The sequence below is a fragment of the Phyllostomus hastatus genome, unplaced genomic scaffold, assembly GCF_019186645.2.
Source record: "Phyllostomus hastatus isolate PE091 unplaced genomic scaffold, TTU_PhHast_1.1 phas_contig_16, whole genome shotgun sequence".
NCBI classification, from domain to species: Eukaryota; Metazoa; Chordata; class Mammalia; order Chiroptera; family Phyllostomidae; genus Phyllostomus; species Phyllostomus hastatus.
Genome location: NW_025333643.1, coordinates 410,277 through 435,072, shown reverse-complemented (window position 1 = coordinate 435,072; position 24,796 = coordinate 410,277). Strand labels below are relative to the sequence as shown.

At 50.3% G+C, this 24,796-nt stretch overlaps 1 protein-coding gene across 7 annotated transcripts in view; it reads right to left on the bottom strand.

Annotated features, from left to right (window-relative positions):
- The window catches only part of PXYLP1 (2-phosphoxylose phosphatase 1), a 75,936-nt gene that overhangs the window by 7,842 nt on the left and 43,298 nt on the right, over positions 1–24,796 (bottom strand). For 5 of the 7 annotated variants that reach the window (XM_045832373.1, XM_045832374.1, XM_045832370.1 and 2 more), the window contains 3 exons: positions 11,593–11,751; positions 10,787–10,913; positions 446–585 (listed from right to left, as the gene is read on the bottom strand). In XM_045832373.1, the coding sequence (XP_045688329.1) occupies positions 446–585; positions 10,787–10,913; positions 11,593–11,751 (426 nt within the window). Of the gene's footprint in view, positions 1–445; positions 586–10,786; positions 10,914–11,592; positions 11,752–11,841; positions 11,968–18,860; positions 18,964–24,796 lie in introns of those variants that run through there. The other 2 variants (XM_045832377.1, XM_045832376.1) reach the window with 2 other exon arrangements.

Below are 24,796 nucleotides of genomic sequence, written 5' to 3'. Positions count from 1 at the left end.
CCATCCACAGTGGAATAACTGGTAGCCAGCAGAAATGGTGTTGCTGATAAATGGGGAAACATGACCACAATATAGTAAGTGGAAAAGAGAGTGACAACAGTGTGTTCAGTAAGATACCACTGTGTGCGTGCATGCACATGCACGGACACAGGAAGAAAGATAACTCATTTTTTTTGGTGGGATTATGGGTGCTATTTTTCTTCCTTTTGCTTTCTTAATTTCTCTTCTATAAATATATATTGCTTTTATAATAACAAAAAGTTTTCTTTTTAATTTTTAGAAATCAGATGTTTGATTGGGTGTGTTGGTGGATTCAGAGCTGCTAGGGGTGCCAGTCTTTATTTCCCCTGTGAACGCACTGCGCCTTGCCCAGGAGTATGCGCTCCACGTGTGTGCTGAGCGGAAGGGAGAGGAGAACGTGTGGGCGAATGGCTGTCCCACGTACCTGTCTGGGTGAGCTCTCCCATCTCACACAGCGGGTGATTGGGGAAAAGAGGCAGGGAGTGTAAGGGGCTTTCAAAAGAGGCTCCGGATCCTTTTGACATGTGGCTAACGAAAGCTTCCAGTTTAGGGTGATATGGTTTCCTAAAGAGAGAACACAGAGATTTCGTGGTCAGCATGCTCCAAAGCAGTTCGCAACTGTTTCAGCTTCAGCCAGCAAAACCCCAAGCGTGGTGTGCCCACCCTCCCCCACAAGAGGCACTCACTCAATCATTTCTGAATTCCAAATTCCACTGAGGCCTACACATAAAAACCCCACCCTGAAAGGCCAGCCCGTGTGCCTCTCTGCTGAAGTGCCCATCACTCTGGGAGTCGGCTTTGCCCTCCATCATCTGGCTCCCAACCTGCGCCCCTCCCATTTCCCTCTCCAGGAGGCCACTGACCTTCACCAGACAGTCATGCCTAGGCTGTGAGGGCTCGATTTGCCCCTCCCCTGCCCGTACACATGCCACCTGCCCCCGAATCCTGCAGATGTGTCCTCCAGGGGCTTCACACCTCTCTCCCACACCCCTGCAGCCACTAGCTGGGTCCTGGCTCAGACAGCTTCTGTCGGGTGGCACGGGTTTCCCTTTGGGCTATCTGCAGCCTAATCTTGCCCCTCTAATCTGCCTTTGCAGCCTCCAGAGACACGTCCTTAAAAGGCAGACCCAACCCAACACTGCTCTTCCACATTGCCACCTTGTGGGAGGAGCCATGCTTGCCGGTCAGTCTGTTCTGGCCCCAACCCACGCTGAGGCTCAGGGCTGGCCAGCCCTCTCCACTCGGACACTGTGCTCCGGCCACTCGCAGCCCAACGACCGACTTCTGTTCCCCCAACACGCCTTGTTCTTTCACGCTTCCAAGATTTTCCACATGCTGCCTCTTCCTCCTAGAAAACCTACCCCAGCCTTTGCCTGGGTAATCCTTAATTCTTAACTTACTTGACGTCTGGAAAGTCTCTTTTGAAAAATTAACTAATTAGGATAACCAAAGTCTCTATAGCGTTCTACAGTTCACTATGTATTTTGCACATGCTCTATCTCATTTCATGTGGGGTGGTAACAAATAACAAAGCAAAACAAAACAGAACAACAAAACCTAAAAACCCAGTATGTTTATGAGATCTGACTTAAAAAAAACCATATTTCTGCCATGGAGTACATGTAGTAAAACTACATGTATTTTTCTGGTCACTAATTTATCTTTCTAGTCACTAATATACAATTTCCCCGAATAATGAAAGGATCCATGTATACATATTTTGTCTGAATAATGAGTTGACCTGTGAAGATGTACACACTTTGTCTGAATAATGAGATGACTTATGAATATTTACACCTTTTCTTTGAATAATGAAATGGACTAGGAATACACTTTCCAGCATAGAACAGCTCCCAACTAAACCAAATTAGCATAAAAAAGCAAAGACGAATTGTTTGAATGGCAGATCCTTGCTGTCTCAAAGCCCAATTCATGTTGGCAATGCTTTAAAAATGGCTGCCAAAATAGGTTTGATATTTTTCAAAAACATAGTGCTAAAAAAATCCACCTTTAAAAGAAAATAGGTTTTGACATAAAAGAATGCTAATCCTGTCGCGCAGTCCAGTCTGATAAATCACCCAGGCCTGCTGCCTGCAGAGGGCATGCCATTTCCCCCGAGGCTACAGCACAAATATTTGCAAAATGGGAAATGGAATTCCAGTTGACCACGAGGAGGCTGCCTACGTGCTCGCCCAGGAACACAGGCTACGTGTCAGCAGGAGTCCAAGGGGCTGCTGCGGCTGCTCTTTCAGGCTGGTGACGTCTGAGCATCTGGGAAAGCTCTGTGGCCAATTTTAAAAACAAGACTTCACTACTGGACGTGTTTGCTGAGATGCCCCGGGCTCCCTGGGAAACCCGACTGCTTCTCGATGTGTTTGTTTCTCCCTGTGTTTGTGAAAACTTGGTTTTGGCAGGATGAGATGAAGATTCATAGAAGAAAAACTTCACTCATGGAAAGAAACAAATGGCTGGCTCTTTTCAAAGGGAAGAGAACCGGGTAACCCGAGGCCCCCGGCCTGTCCTGGATCTGAACAGCAGTTCTTGCCTGCCCAGCCACAGCTCCACCCTGCGAGCTGAGAGGGTACCTAGCACATGGCAGCCACTCCAAAAAGGCATGTGAACGAATTCACCCGGGAAGTGACCCTCCTTAGATGCTTCAGAAAAGCCCAAGCCTGCCATAATCTGTAGCAATGAATGTGGCAAGTTCCAAGTATTTACTAAAATGTTCAGATTTTGATGGAAATATTAAAAATAAATACCATTGAGGGGGCGACTACTAATTGTGACAAAGCCTCTCTTTGACCAAAGTTCAGTGAGTCTCCTCTGAACCCTCTTCCCGAGGAGGCCTTGACTTCTGGACTGTCTTTGCGTTGCCCAGTTTTAGCAAGAATCCGCCTAAGTCAGTTTAACCAGCCAGAATCTCCCACTCTTGATATCGATCAAATTCCTCATCCCCAGGTGCTATCTGATCACCCTGGGCTGCCTTTAGCAAGAATCCGATCAAGGTGATTTACCCAGAATTAACCCCCTCTGAACTACGCATTGCTCCTGATGTCACCTCCGTGGAATTTTCCATTCACTAACCCCCACCTTACTCCTTGGCTATGAATCCTCACTCATCTGTGCTGTATTTGGAATTGAACCCAGTTCTATATGGAGGTCTCTTTTCCTCCTGCATTAGTTTCTGGATAGAATGTTTTTACTGCTTTAACTAAATGTCTGGCTCTGGCTTTTCTTTTAGTCGTGTACTAAAATCTATTCTCTTTTTTGGAACTTGGTTAGATCCCATTTCTGAAGTCCTAGTGGTGAGGGAGAGCCATGTGACTCAGTGTTCACCAATGGAATGGAAGTGTTAACGTAGGCAGCTAGATATTAATAAAGGAAGGGAGCAAAGGGAATCAGACATTAAGCCTAATAGACTTGGGAGTTGAATCAAGACAGTAAGTCTGCTTACTTTACTAGGAAGTTACAGCTTCACACACTCCCCAGGGAACCATCACTTCGTTCCCAGCAGATTACCGGGGGAGGGACAGAACGAAGAAGGGGAGATTCCTCTCCTGGGCACATGCCCGGTAGAGGCCAAGATGGCACAGGGGAGGTGCTTCCACTGTGAGACATACACAGTAGGAGCTAAAATGGTCACCACAAAGGCCTGTCTGTCTAGGCTGGGAAAGGGATCAGATTGGATAAGGGACACAGAACCACAATGATCTAGAACATGGACTGGCTTAGGGGAAGGGCCCAGCACCAGCCTGTGAAAGCTTGGGAAGTTTATTGGTTAGTTTGATGAAGCACCTAGTCCTTCCCGAGGCCGAGATAATATAATTCCAGTTTAACAAAGAAGCTCACACTGTCGCTCAGTAACATGTGCTCACCCTGTTCATTTGTGTGTTCTCTCTCCAAGCAGCTATACAGGTCTACAGACAGGCGGACTCCAAGCATGGGCCTGGGCACAGCCAGCTGGAGTGCAGCCAGGAACACAGACTAAGCTAGCCAGATGGTGACAAACAGTGGCCTGGACTGAGCCAATGGCACAGTACTTTTGGACCTTGGCCTTTGTACTGGGCTTGATGAAGACAAAGTTGGACTTTTTTCATGATGGGATGGACGGAATGGGACACTGGGGACCCAGGGGCAGTCCTTTGATTTTGCTTCTGCAATGAATCTTACCACAAAACCTCAACCTCCCATGCGGTGGGTCTCCTGAAATGCTTTTCTTGCGACCCTATGAAAGTGCCCCATTTCCTCTGGCAACAGAAGGAAGTATGCTACTTCTGGGTTTAGGCTTTCAGACCATGGGTGTGTCCCATTCTCACTCTCTTCCTTCCCTGTGGATGCTATTCCGGCATGGCAGCAACCCAGGTTCAGGCGTGTAGACTTCCCTACGCTGTCGGGGGAAGAACACGGGAAGGAATCCAGAACCTTGAATGACCAGGAGGAGCCTAGTCCTACAACCTGGAACATTCGTCTCAGATCTTCACACAAAAAAGAGACAGATATCTTTGTTATTCAAGGCAATGCATTTTTGGATCTCCTTACCCTGACTAGTACAGAAATGATTGTATCTGTGACAATGAACTTTTCTTCAGGAAACATTCATGTTTCTGTAACCTCATTGGAAATCTGCTTTCACACTGAAAATTTGAAGAATCAGAAGTGCCACTATTTTAAGCCTTCAAACCATTCACTTTAGAGTACTTATTTACATTTATATATGCATTGTTTATACCTATATATGCCTCAAAGCTTGAGACAGAACCCCAAGGCTAATCTGCACACCCATGAGATTTACTGCACTCCAGCAGCGACCTGAGCAACTGCTGACTTCTGCACAGGACGTAAGACTGGAGAAGTAGTATAAGACCAGTGACACTGTTATCAGAAAACAATTTAAAAAAGCTTACATGGCTGGAAACTTATATAAGTTCATACCACAGCTTTTTAGAGTTTAAGCTAATTAAAGAATTTATTTTATTACTAATAAAATGAAATTCTAAAAAGAAACAATATATTTTTCTCAGTTTTTAGCTTTCCGGACCTTTTTGCTTTACCTGATATGATTGCTTGCCTTCTCCCTGCTTCTTGAAACTCTCCCCTTCCATAGTTCTCATACCCTCACCCTCCTGCCTTCTTCCCTGTTTGCCAGTTCATGGTCTCCTCTTGGGATTCTCCCTTCTCTCTGTGCTACTACAGGTTGGTGTTTCCCAGGACTGTTTTCTGCCCTTCTCTCACTCCAGAGGCCCTGTCTGTGATTCCGTTCAAGCCCACAGCTCCAACTGCGATCTACGTGGTGAACTCTCAAATTGCCCTCTTTCTCCAGGCAAGATAACTCCTAGGCCTCACAACTACATGGCCTATAGTAATTTTTAGAAACTATTGAAACACTTGGATGTCTGATGACAGTTCAAACTTAGCTCTGAGAACTCCCCTTGTAACTTCTCTCTGAGATTTCCCCTCTTCTGTGTATCGTGGGGAGAGGTATTGCCCAATCAGAAACTAGTGCACCATCCCATCTCTCTCTCTTATCTCCACCAACCTGTCACCAAGTCCTATTGATCTGACCTTGTAACTCTCTCAGATCCACCCCCACTCTCCATCTCTGCCGTCACTCCCCGAGTTCCAGCCTCCATCATTTATTCATTCAACAAACATTTAATCATTCTCCTCCCATGTGCCCGGTACTGTCCTAGGCATCTGGGATACAGCAGCATTGAACAAAAACAAAAATCACTGCCCTTGGGAGCTTACATTCTAGCCTGGGGAAGCAGGCAACTACAGTGAACACTCTAAGTGTGTGTGTGAGTGTACGTGTTAGAAGGTAACAGATACTTTATGTTGATGCCGTTATCAAAAAGAGGAGCAGGGTAAGGGGAACCTGGGAGACTTGGGCGAAAGGAGGAATGCATTCTAATTTTAACAGGAATGCTCTGATTAGTCTTATTGAGAAGATAACATTTGAACACAGACTTGAAGGATGTGAGTGAACTGGCATCATCATAAAGCTACCTGGAGCGTATCTGTCTGGAGAGAGGACGCAGTCAGGGCAAAAGCCTCAAGGTGGCAGTGTGCATGTGGGAAGGAGAGGCAGGAGCAGTGTGGCTGAAGGCAAGGAGAGCAGCAGGCGAGGTTAGATGAGGAAAGGGGAGGAAGGGCACAGGAGGCCTTGAGGGTCAACTTAAGGACGTGGGCTCTGCCCTCGCTGGTGTGGCTCTTGTGTGCAGGGCAGTGGATTTCATGCATGCTGGCCTGCAAACCAAAGGGCGGCAAGTTAGATTCCCAGTCAGGGTACATGCCTGGGTTGTGGGCCAGGACCCCAGTAGGGGGCGCTCAAGAGGCAACCACACATTGATGTTTCTCTCCCTTTCTCCCTTCCTTCCCCTCTCTCTTAAAATAAAGAAAATATTTTTTAAAAAAGAGATGGGCTCTGCCTCTGTGAGAAGTCTTTTTCTGGATCATTATCCCCATAATACTGTAAAAACCACCACCAGCTTCCACTCCATCCTCCATATCTTCCTAATTTCAGCCCTTCACTCTCCAGCTCCCTTGCTGCCTTCACGCTTAGAGTCCACGTTCCTTAGCTAGATATCCAAAGCATCAGGTGGCCTGGTCCCTACCCACCTCCCCACTCCATGCTCAAGCCTGTGGGTTGAACTGTCACTGGCCCACACCTTTGCATAGGCAGGTGTCACTGCCCTGGGTACTGTGTCTCATCAGCTGCTATCTGACTTATTCCTGCACACCGGTTAGGTCCCTTTCTCTTGGTGACCGTCCCTGATCTGTCATCCCACCTCTCCTCCCTGCCTCAAGCTGAGTCAGGCTGCCCCTCTTATGGCTCATGCCACAAAATATGGTACCAAAACTACTTCCAGTTTTCTTCTACTTCTTTCTCTAATACTGCTGCTGCTGCTGCTGCTACCACCTGTGCTGGCTACCGCTCACTGGGGGCTTACCATGTGCCAGATCAGAGTGTCCAGAGGTGACTGGGCCTGCTGAGGGCAGGAACAGCCTTTTTTCCACAAATCCTTAGGAGCCCACTCTCCTTGTCAATCCTCAGTCCAGCCACATCTTCGTACTATCTTACTGTTACTCACAGATGCCCAGCTCTTCCAGCCCTTTGCACTTGCTGTTCCCTCCATCAGGAACACTCTTCCCCCGGATCCTCACAGAACTGACTCTTTCACTTCATTTAGGATCCTGCTCACATGAGCCAGGTACATGTGATAATACCTGCTACATGACATGCATTTAAAACTAAAGTTTAGCCCTGGCTGGCATAACTCAGTGGATTGAGCATGGGCTGTGAACCAAAGTGTTGCAGGTTCGATTCCCAGTCAGGGCACATGCCTGGGTTGCAGGCCATAGCCCCCAGCAACTGCACATTGATGTTTCTCTCTCTCTCTTTCTCCCTCCCTTCCCTCTCTAAAAATAAATAAAATCTTAAAAACAAAACACAACTAAAGTTTATTGAATAAATGCGGATTTATCAATATTCTTTTCTTCTTTGGACTGAGAAATGAATATCAAATTCATATGCATGAATGCAAACTAAAAGCATTTACTAAACATAGCATGCCATTGGCTAAATAACCTTACTACTGGATAAACATGGTCCTTTGACGGTACAAAGAGCACCTTTGTCATGAGGCACATGGCGTTCACGAAGACGCAGCTTCCACTACAAAGATGCTGAGGGCCGCACAGCACATCATTGTGAAGGGAAACTTTGGGGCAACTGACTTGTAGACATCTGGCTCCTCTTACTCAGCTCACTGCACCGCGCAAACACTCTCTCCCCAGACCAGCGTTAACAGGCACACCCCAGGACCCACTGCCTTTTAGAAGGCCATGGAAATTAGGAACTCGTGAAGCTGAACTGGTACCTGCGAAGGCAGCGGATACTGCTGATGACCCCGATCCCATAGTCTCAGGGGATCCAGAGGCCCAAAGTGGATTCACATCGCTGAAAGTCCTGTCCACTCTTGTGAATAACAGGTCGATATTTATTGTTTTTAAAGATGGAATTAATTAAATGATGTTAATAATTAAACATGCCTACTCCACCCACTTTCTACAAAGCACTTAAAGTAAACCCTAAAAATACAGAATGTTTGATCAAATAAAACTAAGTCACAAGGTCAAGGTCAGGGAAAATGAGGGCTGAGGCAGCAGGGGCAGTTGATCTCTAGGAACTATGCCTCTCCAGTGGGAGCCCCAGAAATGGCCCCTTCAGTGGGTCCTGCCATCACTTGGACAGAATGAAGGGCCCTGTGGCCTGTCCCAGCTTCATGACCACGACCACTTGGGGAAGGAAAGAGGCTGGGACCCTGAAGACATCCAGGTTGCTGTGGTATATGAAACGCCACCCTCTTACCAAGCTCTCGGTATGGACCAGGCTCAGTGCCTCACTCCCTCACCTTAGTCAGACTTCACAAGGGCGTGGGAAGGAAGGTATCAATATCCCCATGTTCCAGAACAGTGGACTGAGGCTCAGGGAGGCGAAGTGATCTTCCCTACATCTAACAGGTTACAATGGCCTCAGAGGACTCCCTGCCAAGACTTAAATCTGATAGAAACACATGTTAGAAAGACGATAGGCCATTGTGACTTGTGGTTCTCACTTAGATCCTCAATTTGTTCTGCAGCCAACCCCGCCCAACAACCATTATCTGCCAGGCGCAGGCTGGGCCTGGGAGACACGGGGAGGGGCAAGACCAATGCCCTGGAGAAGCCTGTGGTGGTGGTGGTGGGGGGCAGAGATAGTCGTGCTGGGAGGGCAGGCTGCAAGGTACCCTGGCACATGGGGGAGGCCCTTGCACACTGCCCAGGTGGCCCTGACTAATGGGTCCTTCTCCCAGGAACAGCCTGGAGGCCCCCAGAGGCTTTGCATCCCCAGGGACATTCTAGCAACACCTGGTTGGTCTGAGATCAGACCCTGGTCTGAGCTGAGCCTCTCAAACTCTCACTTCTCAGAATCTGAAGCCCAGAGAGAAAACGAGGACCAGAAGCTGCAAACAGCCGGAAATGAAGCAAGGTCCTGCCCACGAAGCCTCTGAGGCTGCCCTGGGTCTGGCCAGCTCTGAGGCCGTAGCCTACCTGTGCCCGGGCTCTTCCAAGGTTGGATATTCATCCAGCGTGCAAAGGTAGGACTGTGCCAGCTGTTACCACATGGAAACTGCTGTGCCCGATGGAGCAAAGCCACTTCCTTAAGCTGCCCTCCCTGCACCCCACCCTGTGCCCTCCTGCTACTTTGGCTGCTCCGGCCCATCCGCATGATCCAGAAACTAAAGGGTTACTCCCCAGCATAGCAAGTGACCTCCACCCTTGCCCTAGTCCTCAGGCCAGCTAATGTCCGACCACTAAATATTTTGTTCTGAGGCCTCCCTGCAGCCCCCCTCTCCAGTTTGAAGTAAGGCAGTGGCTGAGCCTGATTTGAGCAGAGGGCCCATCCTCATATGTAGGGAGGATTCCTAGAGGAGCCACATCTCTGGAGGCCTCGCAGGAGTTGCGGGAGTGGGCCGAGCTGGCACAGGGCACAAGCAAGCCAAACGGCAGGTGCGAGGCCTGAAGGGCTGAGGGGGGCTAGCAAGAAGTGGACAGGGCAGGGGTGGAGGGTCCCAGTGGGAAGGCTGGCACAGGAGGCTAGAGCCTGGAGGGGGAAAGCCAGGGTCTGCATGGCACCCTGACGGGGCTGGGCTCCACTGGAGTGTTTGCCAGCCCAGGGGACTCCAGGCATGCCTCGGCGCTTGCCGAACGTAGAAAAGAAAACACAAATACCCAGATTGCAAGTGTCATGACCCCTAGCAGATAATGAAAAAAATATTTGAAAGCCTACAGTTACATAGTATTTTATGATGCTTTTACCAGAGATGGCTCACTTAATCTCCATAATACTGGGTAATGAGAAGAAGGCTCGAGGTTCAGAGTGGACCTGAAGCTCCTGGGTTCCCACCTCGGTCCATGTTGAAAGAACAGCCCTGGCTGCAGGGGGGCATTCCGTGGTTCCACCAGGAGCATTCCATCAGAATAGTGTCTTCCCCACTGAGCTCTTACCTCCGACTCCTCTCCTCATTCAGCAGATTCTGCTCGGGATGTTATGTGTCTCCAGACACGTGTGTGGAGGCCCGGCCCATACTTCACTGCTAACTGTGCCTCCAGCTATAGAGCCACGCCATTTTCAGGGGCACCATCTCCACCCCTTTCAATCATGTCTCATCCTGAGGGCTCTCAACCAAGAGCAGGCTGTTTCTACCCCTGTGGATATCTGAGGTGGTATCTTCCATTTATACGGCATTGCAAATAAAGGAGAGCGGGCCTTCCCTTCTCTCACCTCACTTCTTCCTCACCCCATCCTGCACGGTCAGCATCGTTGCCCCTGCTTCAGAGCTGGAAGGCTGAGGCTCAGAGAGACTAAGGGACTTACCTGCTGCCCCGAATGGACCAGCCTAGCCAGGGTCTGAGCACCCCTAACCCAGTGCTCACTGCACCATGTCCCAGCCATTGCTCAAATGGAAAAGCAGTGGGGTGGGAGATGGGGCCTCAGACTGGCCAGGGCTTTATCTGCTGTGTGGCCTCACACAGGTGTCCTCACCTCTCTGGGCCTGTTTTCTCAACTGTGGGACCTCATTAACATGCAGGATTGTTCTGAAGATCAGACTCACTCCATGACAGGTCACACCCCATTCTCCGGTCATTCTCCAGTCAGCATTTTGATTAGGACAGATACAACAGATTCTTGAAAAGAACTTTTAGAAAAAGTGCAATGTACCTGTTAGCCACTAGAGTGCAGTCAATTTCTGGTCGCTTCGTTTTGGGAATGACATACAGTGGGTATCTGTCCCCATGTCGGATGAACACGTGTACTGAGACCAGCTTAAAATGATGTGGAGCGTGACCTGCAAGAGACACAGACAGAAAGAGAGACAGACAGACACACTGTCTTGTTATCGCTCAGGAAGCGTCAGTCCATCCCACTTCACAGAAGTGAGGGGGTGTGATGGCGGAAGGGTGCCGTGTCTGCGTGGGGGTGGGCGCCTCTGAACAGACTCACAGGAGGGCAGAGGAACAGGAGAGGGCTGGTTGTGTCCCCGGCCCCCAGAAGTCGCTGGGAGGCTCTGGGGGTGTGGCTGGGGGCTGGAGGCCAGTGACATGCAGGCAAGAGTGTACCTGGGGCCTCATTCACACCCCAAACTAGGTGGGGGCGCAGGGAAGCATTGGACACGGCGACTTCTGCTTTAAACCCTTCATGAACGAGCAGGGCACAAACAGGCTCAACATGACTCTCTGACACACTATCAGAAAAGCAAAATTCAGTGTAGAAAGAACTTTCTTACACCTTTGCTACAAGACACCAGCAGGGTGTCCTGAGCCCCCAGAGAGCCTGCTTGGAAAAGTGGGGGCTGATGCTCTAGAGCTGAGGGAGCTAAGATGGGGGACCTCGTTCAGGGGCCTTGTGGCAGGGTTGGCGCCCAGGCTGGCGAGTTCCTCACCACTAGGCTGTGTGGCTTGAAGAAGAACCGGTCCCCAGAGGGGTGTCCATCCAGGGGCCAAGCTGGGCAGTGCAGGTGGGCCTACCTTCCATGCTGCGCTCAGCCACACTGGGAATGTTGCAGTACAAGAGAGCTTCGTACACCGGGTCTCTCCCAGGGGGCTCCGTCACAGGATCGGGCATGATCCTCTTTCGGCTCTTGCTACTCACTCCATTCTTAGCCACGGACACCGGGATCAGGTGGACTGCAAGGAAAGCCAAGCAGGTCAGGACACACGTGGTCACCAGGGCCCCCGAGCCAGCCAGAGGGGCACAGACTGTGGCAGGATTTTCACCTTGAGTGACTGTTCTTTCCCTCGGCATAGACTTTGGTGGAGCAAGAAGTCAGCTTCCCTCCAAGAACCGTTCCTGGAGCCCCGAGGTGCCTGGCCTCTTTCCTGATGCCACGTGGTCTTCTCACTGATAATGAGGCAACATGGGAGGCAACCCCGCAGAGCGGGGCCTCGCTCAGGTTGTGGACGGAAGGACTTGCACAGTTGCTTCATTTAAATGGATTTCCTCCTTCCTAACACCCTCTGAACTCAGGTAAATACTGAGGAAGAAAACCATCACCTTTTGAGTGCCTGTGAAGAGCTAGACACAGGTGTGTGGCATTTCTCATTTAATGCCACCTGCCGTATACTTTGTGGCCCCCAGAGCCGGGTCATGGGTGTCCACTCAATAATCCTCATGAAACCACGTCGGGAGTGGAGAGCCACAGACCCAGGGGAGGCTGAGGCAGCTCCCCAAGGTGTACGTGGTGGCTGGAACCCCATTTTAAGCTCACTCCTCCGCCTCCAGGCCAGGTGCCCCGCCCCACAGTTTTCTGCACGCTGTGCGTGGGGGCTCTGCAGCCTGCCATGTTTGCCCATATAGCACCCCTCTTTCTGTTGGTGAACCCTCCCACCCCTGGCACCAGGTGGCTCTGTTTGAACAGTCAGTCACAATGTCCCTGGCCCCTGGGAGTGGACATGTGATTGGAGTCATTGAGGACAGTGATGGGGCCACTGGACTCCTTTTCCTTGCAAGAGGTGTGGTGCAGATACTGGGAAAGGGTCTCCTTTCCTGCTAGATACTGGTCTCTAAGGATGCAGACTCGGCACTGCCCCAGCCATCTGTCCCTCCACAGCAAGCCCTGGTCTGCAGGAGAAGAGAACGATGCTGAGTAGAGCCAAGCCAGACCAACAAATGAAGAGAGTTATCGGGGCGAGAGAGAGAGAGAGCAGACCTGAGGACATCATCCTTTGTGCCCCTGGTCCACGTGTGGCTGAAGCCAGAGCCTGTCTTAGGTGTAAGTTGAGAAAGTCCTCCTTCTGTTTAAGCTCGTTTGAGCTGGGTGTCAGTTACTTTCAACCAAATGAGCCCTGATTAATACACTTTGTCAGGTACCATGTTTTGCTGCATATAATGTGTACTTTTTTGCCCAAATTTTTGAGGAAAAAATAAGGATGCATATCATACATGGGCAGTACTAATTCTGTATCTATATAAATGATTTTAATTCTTTTATTTATGCATATGCATTAAAAGTGTAATTCTAGAAAGAAATAATGATATCCATATGCAAAATAATACCCTAGAATATCGTAATCAGTTTTCTAAATATAAACTAACCAAAATTGAATTAAAAAATTAAAATGAAAGATTTTTATACTGAAAATTTGGGCCAAAAATGTGGGTGCGCATCATACACAGCAAAATATGGTATTTACGAGCAGACGTGAGCCCATCTTCTGGGCCGTGGCCCTCCACCTTCCCCAGTCAGGGGGGCCTCTGTGTGGCTTCACAGATTTTCTGGAACTCCCTATACGGCAATAGTTGTATTTTAGCATCTGCCAACAGAGGACATATACAGAAACAGGCGCACCTGTCAATCATTTAACTTCTAAAAAGTTTATTAATCACTGTAATATGTTATAGATGCCCACACCTGGACAACAGCGAAAACACGGCCCAATCGTCAGTCTACATCTATTTCAATTCCCTAATTTCTTCTACAAATACTTCTAAATATTTATAACTTCCTTTTGGCAAATGAATGTTATAAACAAGGGTAAAAGACAAGTACTCCACTAAGAGGAAAGTATTTACAGCATACATAACAGGAAAATTATTAACATCCCAAGTGCGTATCCAGCGCTAACACTGAAAAATCAGTAAAGGATACGAACAGGCTAATTATGGGAAAATAAATGCCAATGTCAATACCCATATGAAGAGATGTTCAACATTGTTTATAATTACAGAAATATAAAATAAAACAACAACAGGACACGGCCCTCCCCATCAGACTAGAAAACCATGTGTTGCTAGTAACATCGGTACTGGCGGGGAGTGAGAGCTGCACTTCCGTGCACCGAGGGCGAGAAGGCAGCCGGCGCGACCTTCGGAAGGAGTGTTTGGCTGCAGCCACCAGTGTGATATGGGCTTCATTCCTGGTCCCATCATTATACATCTTGGAATCTATTCCACGAAGTTATGGATTCCTATCACAAAGATACTTCACAAAGATATATGGCCAAAGAGATTCACCACAGTGCTGTTTATAATAATAAAAAAGGGAAATAACCTAAATATCTCTCAGGGGAACAGAATGCTACATGGACAATGTGGAATGTTCGGCCACAGTGAAGGAGAATGGGAAAGAACCAAAGATAAATGAAGCAGATAAACCAAGACTCCGGGTATTTACACAATCCTCTTTGTGTAAAGGAAATTCAGACTACAAATGTAGGAATACACAGGCGTTTGTTTATTATGCAAATGCACAGGAAAATGTCTGCAAGGGCAACCCTCACAATGCAGCTGTGGATTCTTCGGGGGGAATGGGCGAAATGGGGGGCAAAGTATCTTCACTTGTTTTTCTACTGCTGTCTACATTGTTGTATATATCCACACATACACATATGTATATATATTTACAGTAAGCATGTTACGTATGTTCTATATGTATAGAAATATATATTATTTCTATAATGTCTACATCTACTTATGTTAAGACAACAATCACAGAGCTATGGAGTTGGCCGTTTATCAACTTAAAATTACCCTTTATTTCATTCTAGAGCCATTTTCTTCCCAGCAGCTGAAAGGGGCTGAAACCGCCAGCACACAGCCCCGGGCTGTTAATATGCGGTGGGGGGATCGCCCCCAGAGCAAGGAAAGAAGAAAGTAGATGCCCTAAAGTGGCGTCTCAATGACTCAGCTCTTTTGACTGGATAGCACCCCTGGTCCTTGACTCTACTCTTTTATGACATGGTATCAGATTCTGGCCCCAGTGCCATGCCCACGGGCACCTTCCCTTTGAGTATGGGACAGGGAGAAGTAAAGCTGAGTAGACATGATGATGTAGGTGACACAGGGCACAGGAGCATGGTCCCTGGGTGTCCCAGGGTCCCCACAGTTTGCTGGTTTATCTGTAGGCCCACGAGGTTAGACTGTTGGGGTCACCACTTGGGAACTGCTATAGACTGAACGTGTCTGCCCAGATGCACATGTTAAAGTCCTAACCCCCAGTGTGCTGGTATCTGGAATCAGATTAGGTCACAGAGGGGGCTCGCTCATGAGTGGGATTAGCGCCCTTGTGAAAGAGACGTTAGAGAGCTCTCCCACCCCTTGAGGGTACAGCAAAGAGAAGCCTTCTCACCGAACACCGAATCTGCTGGTGCTTTGATCTTGAACTTCTCAGCCTCCAGAACTGAGAGAAATACATTTCTGATGTTTTTGTGCCAGCTAGCTTATGGTATTTTATTAAGCAGCCCAACATACTAAGACGGGAACTGTGGTAGTTGGGTACATGATCCACCCTGACCCAAAGAAGCAGTGATTTGAAAGCCACAGAAAACAACTGGGTGGTAATCAGATGATCCATTCAGAATGACTTCACCTGCGGCTTCCTCCGGCCTCTGGGCCTGTCAGCCTCACCCACCCGCTGCTGGGACTACCCTGTGCTGTTGGCACTTTCCCGAGTCACCAGGATGCAGAGTCCGTCCACGTGGGGCCCTTTGAGGGCTCCTGCAGATACTAGACACTCAGGGGAGGTACCGATGCACAGAAGCCGTGGGCTCACCCGTCTCCCCAGCTCCACCTGTCTGTCCTCCGCCCCAACTCAGTTCTCGTTGTCCTGAACGGCTCAGAGCCACCCCTGCTCCCACAGGATGTTTCTCTCCCATGCTTGCAACCCTACCCTCACCCCACCTCTGTCTCCAAGCATGGCCAACTCCGCAGCTGATCCCAGGGGTCAGCCCGCTTCGAATCTCCAAGTAGCTTTGACGTCCCTCTTCTATGAGCCCACCCGGTTCTTGCTGCCGTCCTGGCTCATGCCGAAGTACGAGTAAAGCCAGGAGTATCCAGAGGGCCAGGGCTCGGGCTCTTGCAAGTTCATAATCCCCTGCCAGCCAGCACAAGGCAGGCCCTTCATCTGTGCTTGCTGAACTGACGCTCTGAGCCAGGCACTGCGCTCCACACTTTTGGTGAAATACACCTTGACTCCTCACATGGGAGCCCTGAGGGAGAGGGGTTAGCTGTGCAGCAGCTGCGGGTGGGAATTATCAGGAGACACCCAAGCTGGGCCTGGAAGGCAGAAATGAAGCTGGCAGCATGGGGAAGGGGAGGGGAGGTCTGTGCAGCAGGGGCGGGCACAGCAGAGAGAGGCAGCACTGGCTCAAGATACCGTTGGAGGCCCGGTCCAGTGGGCCCCACCAGGGCTGATGTGCGGGGAGCCCTGGGAGAGGCTGGCTGCAAAGGAGCCCGAAGGAGCAGCCCTGGAGCTGAAGGCTGCCTGTGTGCTGGCTGCATCAGCTCTCCCTGGCTGCGGCCTGGAGCCTAGGGCTCCAGGACACTGCTTCTCCTGGCCAGCCTTGCCCAGGTCCCCACCTCCCCAGCTCCTCCAGCTCCTCCAGCTGCCCTGTGGGACAACAAGGAACTCTGCTGAACCCAAGCAGATGACAGCAGCTCAGATGCCATCAGGCAAACAGACTGTGGGGGCATCAGAAGAGACAGCAGGCAGGCAAATCGATGAACAATGAGTATAGGTGTAAAAAAACCCCATGAATCTAGATGAGGCCCCGGGGCCACTGAACCACTATGACCACCATGAATATCAGGACAGGAGACATCTTTGTGGATAACTAACTTGGTACCTATGGGCAGGCAGTTTCTCTGTGGTGTGATTCCCAAGCAGACAAGAAGATCTGTGAGCCCCCTGTACACACGAGTCTCTCATTCCCAGATGCTTTACCAGCTCATCTCACCCACAATCACTTCCATCCTGCTGGCATACCTACGACCTTGTGTAAAGATGCCAGTGGAGTCTCAATGTCAAAGAAATGGCAGACAGCATTGCCTCTACAGCAATTTCTTGGGCCTTCTCACTTGTAAAAGCAACTAGTACCCTTCCCAGAATCATGAGCAAAACAATCAGGCACTGTTCCCGCAGGCCCCCTCCCCTCTTCACCCCCCACCCCCACCCTCCCTAGTGCACAAGGAAAAATCCCGGTGTATCACAGGCAAACAACCCTTCAGCTCTGACCAGTGCACAGACTGGCCCGTGCTGCTTTTTCCAGCTTCAGGCCTCGTGGTAGGAAGAGTAACCATCAGCCAGGCAACCGCCCTCAGACAGAGGCAGGTCAAAGGAGGGCCTGGGGTCCTGCAGCCTGTAAGCCCAGGCCTGCTGTCCTCCCGAGTCTGGTATTTGTTTGTGCATCCTCCATCCATCCACCCATTCATCCATCCATCCAAACTTACTGAGCATCTGCTGGGGATTCTTCAGAGAATAAGAATAAGATCTCTGTCTTCTTGAGGCTTACAATCTAGTTGGGCGGGGGGGGGGGTGAGGTATTCAATAAGACAGGGGAGCAAGAAGCATATGGCCCTCACAGGGGAAACGGCCTTCCTGGTCACAGTGGCCCTGCCCACCCTGGTTGCTGGTTTGGGGGCCCAGGCACAGGGCAGGTGCCATAAAGACCGGGACAGAGAGGAGATGCTGGGAAATTGGCCTGAGAGAACAGCCAGTAACAGCCTCAGGCAAAATCTGACCTATCAACAAGCTTAGGATCCAGCACTAAGGCTGTGTCTGGAAGGAGATGTTTCATTTAATGATTTGCTTCTTTTAACTTTTGTTTATTCTATTGATAGTTCCCATGGAACAGAGAAAAGGAGAGAAAGGACCCAGGGTCAGGATCAGGTCATAACTTATCAGCACAGGCCCCTAGCCCACAAGCCCCTCTCTGGCCTTGGGACTCAGGCCACCTTAGTTACTTCCCCAAACTCAGTGACCTACGGGGTCAGTGAGTAATGTCACAGCCTGATGTCTGCAGCCAGCTCATTAGCTGAGAATCATTTAGACTTACACAGTGATGGGCCAGACCATTTCCTCCAGGTCACCAGCCAGTGCCCATGGTCTCTAGCCCATGGTCATCTCCCCATGTCGGGGTCTGGCGCAGGGCAGAGAACAAAAACCTAGCTGCACACGGGGCCTTCTGCCACCAGCTCTAGCCTTAAGAAGCTGCTGTATGCAAGGCCTTTACAGGTGCCTCAGACCTGACTTTGAGCCCTGGCTGGGTGGCTCAGCTGGTTGGAGCATCGTCCCATACACCAACAGGTTGTGGACTTGATTCCTGGTCAGGGCACAAACCTTGGTTGTGGGTTCGATCCCAGGTCAGGACACATAGGGGAGATAACCAATCAATGTTTTTCTCTTACACTGATGTTTCTCTCTCTCTCTCTCTCTCTCTCTCTCAAATCAATAAACATATCTTCAAGTGAGAACTCTTTAAAAGCTGATTTTGATAGAGTGCTGTGGGGGCTCCCACCCCCGGGTCAGATCACTGATTCTCCTTTCGTTCTGTGGAGTGGCTCCTCCCCATGCCAATCACACGGTGTGGTGGGGTGCACTGCTGCCCCAAGGATGGGGCCCTGACACCAGCCAACTGTGCCAATAAAGGCCCCTTCCTGGAAAGAAAGGCTTCCCATGTGGACAGGTCAGGTTTACGGGGAGTTAGGCGGCCTCTGTGCTTCCTGCCACCCGTGCAGTAAGCTGCCTCCTGCTGCGCCTGCCGACGTGTTGTTTAGTCAGTCAGCTCTGGTCCGACTACACAGACCCCCTGGCAGATTAAAGCTAGGTGTTGGGGATTCACAGGTGTGCAGTCAAGGCCAGCATGTGGGGCTAAAGTGCTGGCTGGTCTCTGTCCCCATTGCTCTGGGCTCAGTTGCCCCGTAAGTCACACCACTGACTGGACCAGCAAAGAACCTCAGGGGACCCAGGGGTGGCCCCACCATCTGCTTTTCACCTTCCTATCTCCAGGGCCCGCCTCACCTTCAGCAGGACCTCAGCCCTGGGCAGGCCACCTCTTCCTTTGGGACTCTTCTTTTCCAGTGCCTTTAAGGTCTGTCCTCAGTCCCCACTGCTGTGACAGCTGGCCGCGGTTCTGAAAGCAGGGAGGCAGTGTGGGGCTGGGGGAGGCGATGTGATCACAGACACAAAGACCTGCATTCCAGGGCTGGCTCCATCACTTCCTAGCTGCCTGACCTGGGGCAAGTATCCCTGCCTCATTTGTATCACTTCCCTCACCCGTAAAATGACCCCCTCACCTGTAAAATGACCCCTAGTGTGGTCACCCAATTTCCGATTCCTTCCTCCCAGCCATCCAGGAGGCTCCGGCATGTTCTCTCCTTCACTGGCCTGCCAAGGAATAATGATTTGTTCTAACAGGCAATTTCCACAATTCCCTCAGTGCTCCTCAATCCACTAAGTTGTCTCAAATGCCCAATCTGCCTCTACCGTGCATGGAAGAGAAAAACGCCTGTGTGTAAGTCTCAAGTACCAACCAGAAACAACACCAGAGCCCACAGTTTCATCATCTGCCTTCGGCCACTTGTCTTTAGCAGCAGGGGTAGAAATCACATGTACAGGGAAAGTGTGAAAAATCAAGTCTGCATCTATACGCGCCGAGACTTGTTTTACACGGGCAAGACTGACCAGATGAACCCACAGACCCCTTTTGACCCATCCACGCTGGGCCACAGCACAACACAAACCTTTCTTGTTATCCTCCTCCTTAGTCATTCTTCATCCCCCATTCTCATTGCCTTCTGGCGAACCACTGTTGGATAAGAATCCAGTAACTGCTTTTGGTGCCAGTGATACGCTTTGGTCCCATTCAGAGAGCCAGCAACCACAACAGGGGTGACTCTCAGGGTTGGAGCCTCAGCTCCTGCCCGAGGCTGTTCCCAAGGTCTTGTTGTCTCCCTGCCCGACCCCTCCCTCTGACATCTGCCACCCAAGTCCACAGGACTGCCAGAGTGCAGGGGCAGGGGTTCCCCTGGGGCTTGAGCCTGGCCCACATGCAGGAGGCAGGAAACCTCACACTCCTACGGGGCCACCAACAACTGGCCTGGACCTAACAGGGCCCCTCGGGTTAGATGGTCACCAAGCCCCAAGGACTGCAAATCATGACAGAACGAGACATCAAAGACTCCAGGACAGGCCTCCAGAAAGAACTGTGCTGAGAATCTCAGCCTCCTTAGCCCTCTCAGGCTGAGATCCCCTCTGCCTCACCTTTGAGAATCTGACAAAAGCCACTGCTCCTCACCCCTGAATAAGGGATGTGTTTGCAAGTTTTTAAATTTGATTTCTGGGGTTCACAGGACCCCTGAAACCACACGAGACAATACAGACATCTGTGGGCTCAGGCTAAGAACCCAATGTACCTGGAAAAGGGTGTCCAATTTCAATACCGTTGAGATTTTTCACTTCTCAAAATGAAAAGGGATCTTTACAATTCATATAAACATGTTTATTCTAAAATATCCATCCAATGCTAGTGTATACAAAGAAGTGAAAACCACCCCTGCCCTTACCAGCCAGAGAACCCTACAGTGCACATTTTAGTGGCACATTTTAGTGTGTGTGTGTGTGGGGGGGGGGCAGTGGCTGGATGTCCTGCCACAGCTTAAATCTGTGCTTCTGTCCTTCCTCTGGTGGGAATGGTGACAGTCACTATGGTCCAAGGGTACTGTTATCCCGCCAAAGAGGAACAAATAAGTTTCCTGTGTCTCAAAGGCATGCGCCCCACTGAGGCCACCAAACCTACAGTTCAGGAAGGCTGGCCAGACATCTGCCTTCTGTGAAAAGGGTCAAAAGGAGGAGGCGGTCAGGTAGGTGGGAGATCTTGGGGAGGACACTTCAGTGGAAGAGACAATGCGGCCGAGGGAGGGGCCTGCACTCTCAGGTATCTGATGTTGTGATGATCAGGTGTCCCCCTTTCTGGTTGCTACCTGGAACTGTGGAGAGAGAGAACTCTGGCCACTGGGGTCCAGCCCCTCAGAGGACACAGGAAAACAAGAAAGGGAGGCAGGAAAGGCAATAGGTGATGCTGGAGCGTGAACCAGACAAATCCGAGGCAGGGCCCATGCATTACCCTGTCCCTCCCATCCCGGGGGCAGCCTGGCCCTGCTGGGCCTCAGGGAGGCATCGTGCACTGCGGCCACAGTGGTGGAGAGGATGGTGAGAAGGTCCCGGAGCTCTCTGTGTGCACGCCGACTCTGCCCTCTTATGCAGGACTCCGAGTCTGCCTCGTGGATAAAAAGGCTGTGATACATGTATCTAAAATGGAATATTACTCACACACACAAAAAGAAATTTGACCATTTACGATAGAATGGCTGGACCTACAGGGTGTTATGTTCAGTGAAATAAGTCGAGCAGAGAAAGACAAATACCATATGATTCCAATGACCTGTACAATCTAAAGAACAAACTAAACGAACAAACAGATTCACAGGCAGAGAGAGAGAAATGGGTGGAAGAGGTGAAGGGCCCTGACTGGTGTGGCTCAGGTGGCTGGGCACCATCCTGCAGAGCCAAAGGTTGCCAGTTCATTTCCCGTCAGGACACAGGCCTGGGTTGAGGGTTCAGTCCCCGGATGGGGTGTGTACAAGACACAACCGATTGATGTTTTTCTCCCTCCCTTCCCTCTCTCTAAAAATGAATAAATAAAATCTTAAACAAAAAAGAGGCGAAGGAACTGAGAAGCACAAATTGGTAGCTACAAACTAGTCATGGGAAGTACGAAAAGCATAGAAAATGCAGTTGATAATATTGCAATAATGTATGGTGCCAGTTGGGGTACTGGAAATATCGAGGGAACACCATTAAAGTATATGACTGCCTAACTACTAAGCTGTACACCTGAAACCAATACAAAATAAAACAACAAAAAAAGATTCTGCCCTCAAGCCCTCATTCCTGAAGCAGTGCCCCCAGGCCCTCCCTGATGTGGGGGCTGCTGTCAGGACCACACAGCCCCACCTCCAGCCCCACCTCCGAGGACCAGTTACTTCACTCTAAGATAGACTTTCATGTGCTCTCTCTCTCTCTCTCTTTAAATGTCATCAGCCTGGAACAGGAGCTCTGTTGCCAAGGCAACGAGGAGTGGGGTCTCCAGCTGGTTAGCGCAGCGATGTGACTCTACCTGGGCAGGCTTCCATGTGTCCTTGGCTCGCCCATTCCGTGGTTACTGCCATGGAAACACATCCTGGAGCTTTCTCTCCTAATCTGTCTCTCCCTGTGCAGTCTCCGCGATGCACAGACACCCTCCTCAACTCACTGGCACCTTTTACTAACACTGTCTAGTTTTACTAACTGACTGGCTAGTTTCCTCTCCTCTAAATGGGAGACTCCTCTCCTTATCAATCCTGCTGACTACACGGGCACACACACACACACACACATGTGCTCCCATGTAAAAGCTAACATATTATGACAACCTTCCAAGTCCTGTCAGAAGGTCTGTGTGATCACGGTGTAATGGACGCAGGGTACCTCCTGTCAGACACTTTGGTGCTTGCTTGTCCCCTCCTTCCCATTATAAGCAAGGCTGTAGTAAACATCTATTAGGAGAAATTTCCTAAGACCAGAAAGAAGGAAGGAAGGAAGGAAGGAAGGAAGGAAGGAAGGAAGGAAGGAAGGAAGGAAGGAAGGAAGGAGGGAAGGAAGGAATGTTTCCACCCTGTAAGAAAACGAGAAATGACGCACGGGCACGGAGGGCCTGCCACATGTTCTTCTCGCCCCTCCAGTGTAACTACACGAGCTTAAAATGTTGTGATGAAAGCTGATTTGTCAGACTTAATTGTGTCATTTCTCTACAGAATTTTCCTCACCCGAAGATACTTAATTCTATGTGGTAGCTGGACATGAAGCATTCAGAGAAAACTCAACATCAGACAGAAAGTATATCTCCATGAAAAGGATAAAAATTAATTTTAAAAATACTAAATAAAATGTTCCCAATAATGATGACACAGGGCATATTATGACCCATGTCATAAGAGCTCTTAGGTTAAAAATGCAAGCCCTCATTTTTAATTCCTCATTCTATGTGACTCCAATTCACCAAAACAAAAAACTGGAGGCACCTTATTATACTTTTAAAAATAGAGGAGACAGTGTATTAGACCCTTGGCATTCTAAGGGTTGCATCCCCACACCTTTGCCAACAAAACATACTGAGATTTTCATGAGTCTCAAAGTTCACACATACCCCTGGGGGTAAAATATACTCCATAAAATATACACCTGGCTGGCAGAAGAGAAGGATAAAGACCCTGGCTGGACGGTGGGATCAGGCCTGCTCAGCAACTGAGGAGCTCAATCCCCAAATTTGCGCCTCGGCAAAACCCCCCCACCCCCGCTGGCCTCAGACTGTCGAGGATGCCCACAGGAGCTGGGGCCGCAAACGCTGACAGGAGCGACTTCAAAGAGCAGCGGAGGGTGAAGATGCCAGGGTCTGAAGACCACGGCAAGGCAAGCGTCACAACGCTGAGGCACCTCGCAGGGGCTCTTCGCGGTCCCACTCAGGGGCAATTTCCCTTTAATTTCTACACTATTCTACCAAGCACGGCTGTTCTCCTTCCCAGCGGATGACAAATGGAACACACCCCAAGGGAGGGGTGTGGGGGCCAGAAGATACAGGACAATGATGGCTCTGCAGGGAAGACAGGTGCCAAGGAGCTACTGGACACACATACACACGCACCACATACACTCACAATCCCACATACACACTCTTGTGCTGCACACATGCAGGTACCCCAACTCACACCCCACATACACACACAGCACACCCACACACCACTCACACACCACATACATACTCACACTCTCACCACTCACACTCTCTCTCTCTCTCTCACACACACACACACACACACACACACACACACACTGCCCACACACACCGGTTAAGCTGGACTCATCAGCACCACACCAAGAACTCAAGGCAGTTACCTGCCTCCCTTGGCTCAGGGACCCCCCTCTCTGCCGCTGTTCTGTCTCCTTCCTGGCCTCCCTCCCTCTGTCTGCCCAGGTCTCATCTTTTCCCTCTGTCTGTGCCACAGGACACAAAAGCCAGAGTGGACAGGCTCGCAGGGTGAGGACTGTGGAGAGAGAGAGAGTTAGAACTCTCCCCGGTGGGGCGGCCCCTGCCCAGCTGCTCGGGGACTGTGGGCCTCGGCTTACTTGGTTTTTAAAAGAGGGGTTGCAAGTTTATGTGACATTGCCCAGTTTTAAAACATTGGTAAATACATTTTAAAATGTGAAAACACTAGTGGGGCCAAACAAAACAAATCCACAGGCTGTCGGTCTAGAGTAGCTTTTGGATGCTCCTGGGAGACCTGGTCTCCCCCAGCCAAGGCTTCATAAACAGTGGGTCCCAAGTCCCCACACAGGGGCTCCGGTCAGGGCTCCTCTTAGCTCAGCCCCTGAAACCTGCCTGCTGGCAGGACACCGCACCCATCCACGCCCCACCCCTTTGGGCCCTCAGTACCTCCAGTGACCCCAATGGACCCCATGGACTCCCCCCAGCTCTTCCTCCTGCTCTGCCCCCTGCTCCCCCAGTTGTCTGGACCTTGTCCTGTGTCTCCTCTTGCTCTGAGTGCTCTCCCTGGGCCTCCTTGTCCAGACCCAGGGAGCCATCAGCCCTGCATGGCTGACTGCCCAGTGCCTGTCTTGGGTGTTTCCTCCAGCCTTTGGCACACGCATCCCAGACAAACACGAGGTGTTTAGGTGAATGAATGGATGCATGAGTGGGTGGGTGAAGGGAGCATCTGCTGAACTACCCGAACCAGACTCCTACATGCCCCTGAGCTGCCTCCAGCATCGACCCCCCACCGGCCTCTGAACAGGGAGCACCCAAATTTGTGTTCAGTGGATTCACTCAGGAGCTTGTTAAAAATGCGGGTTTCTGGGTTCCA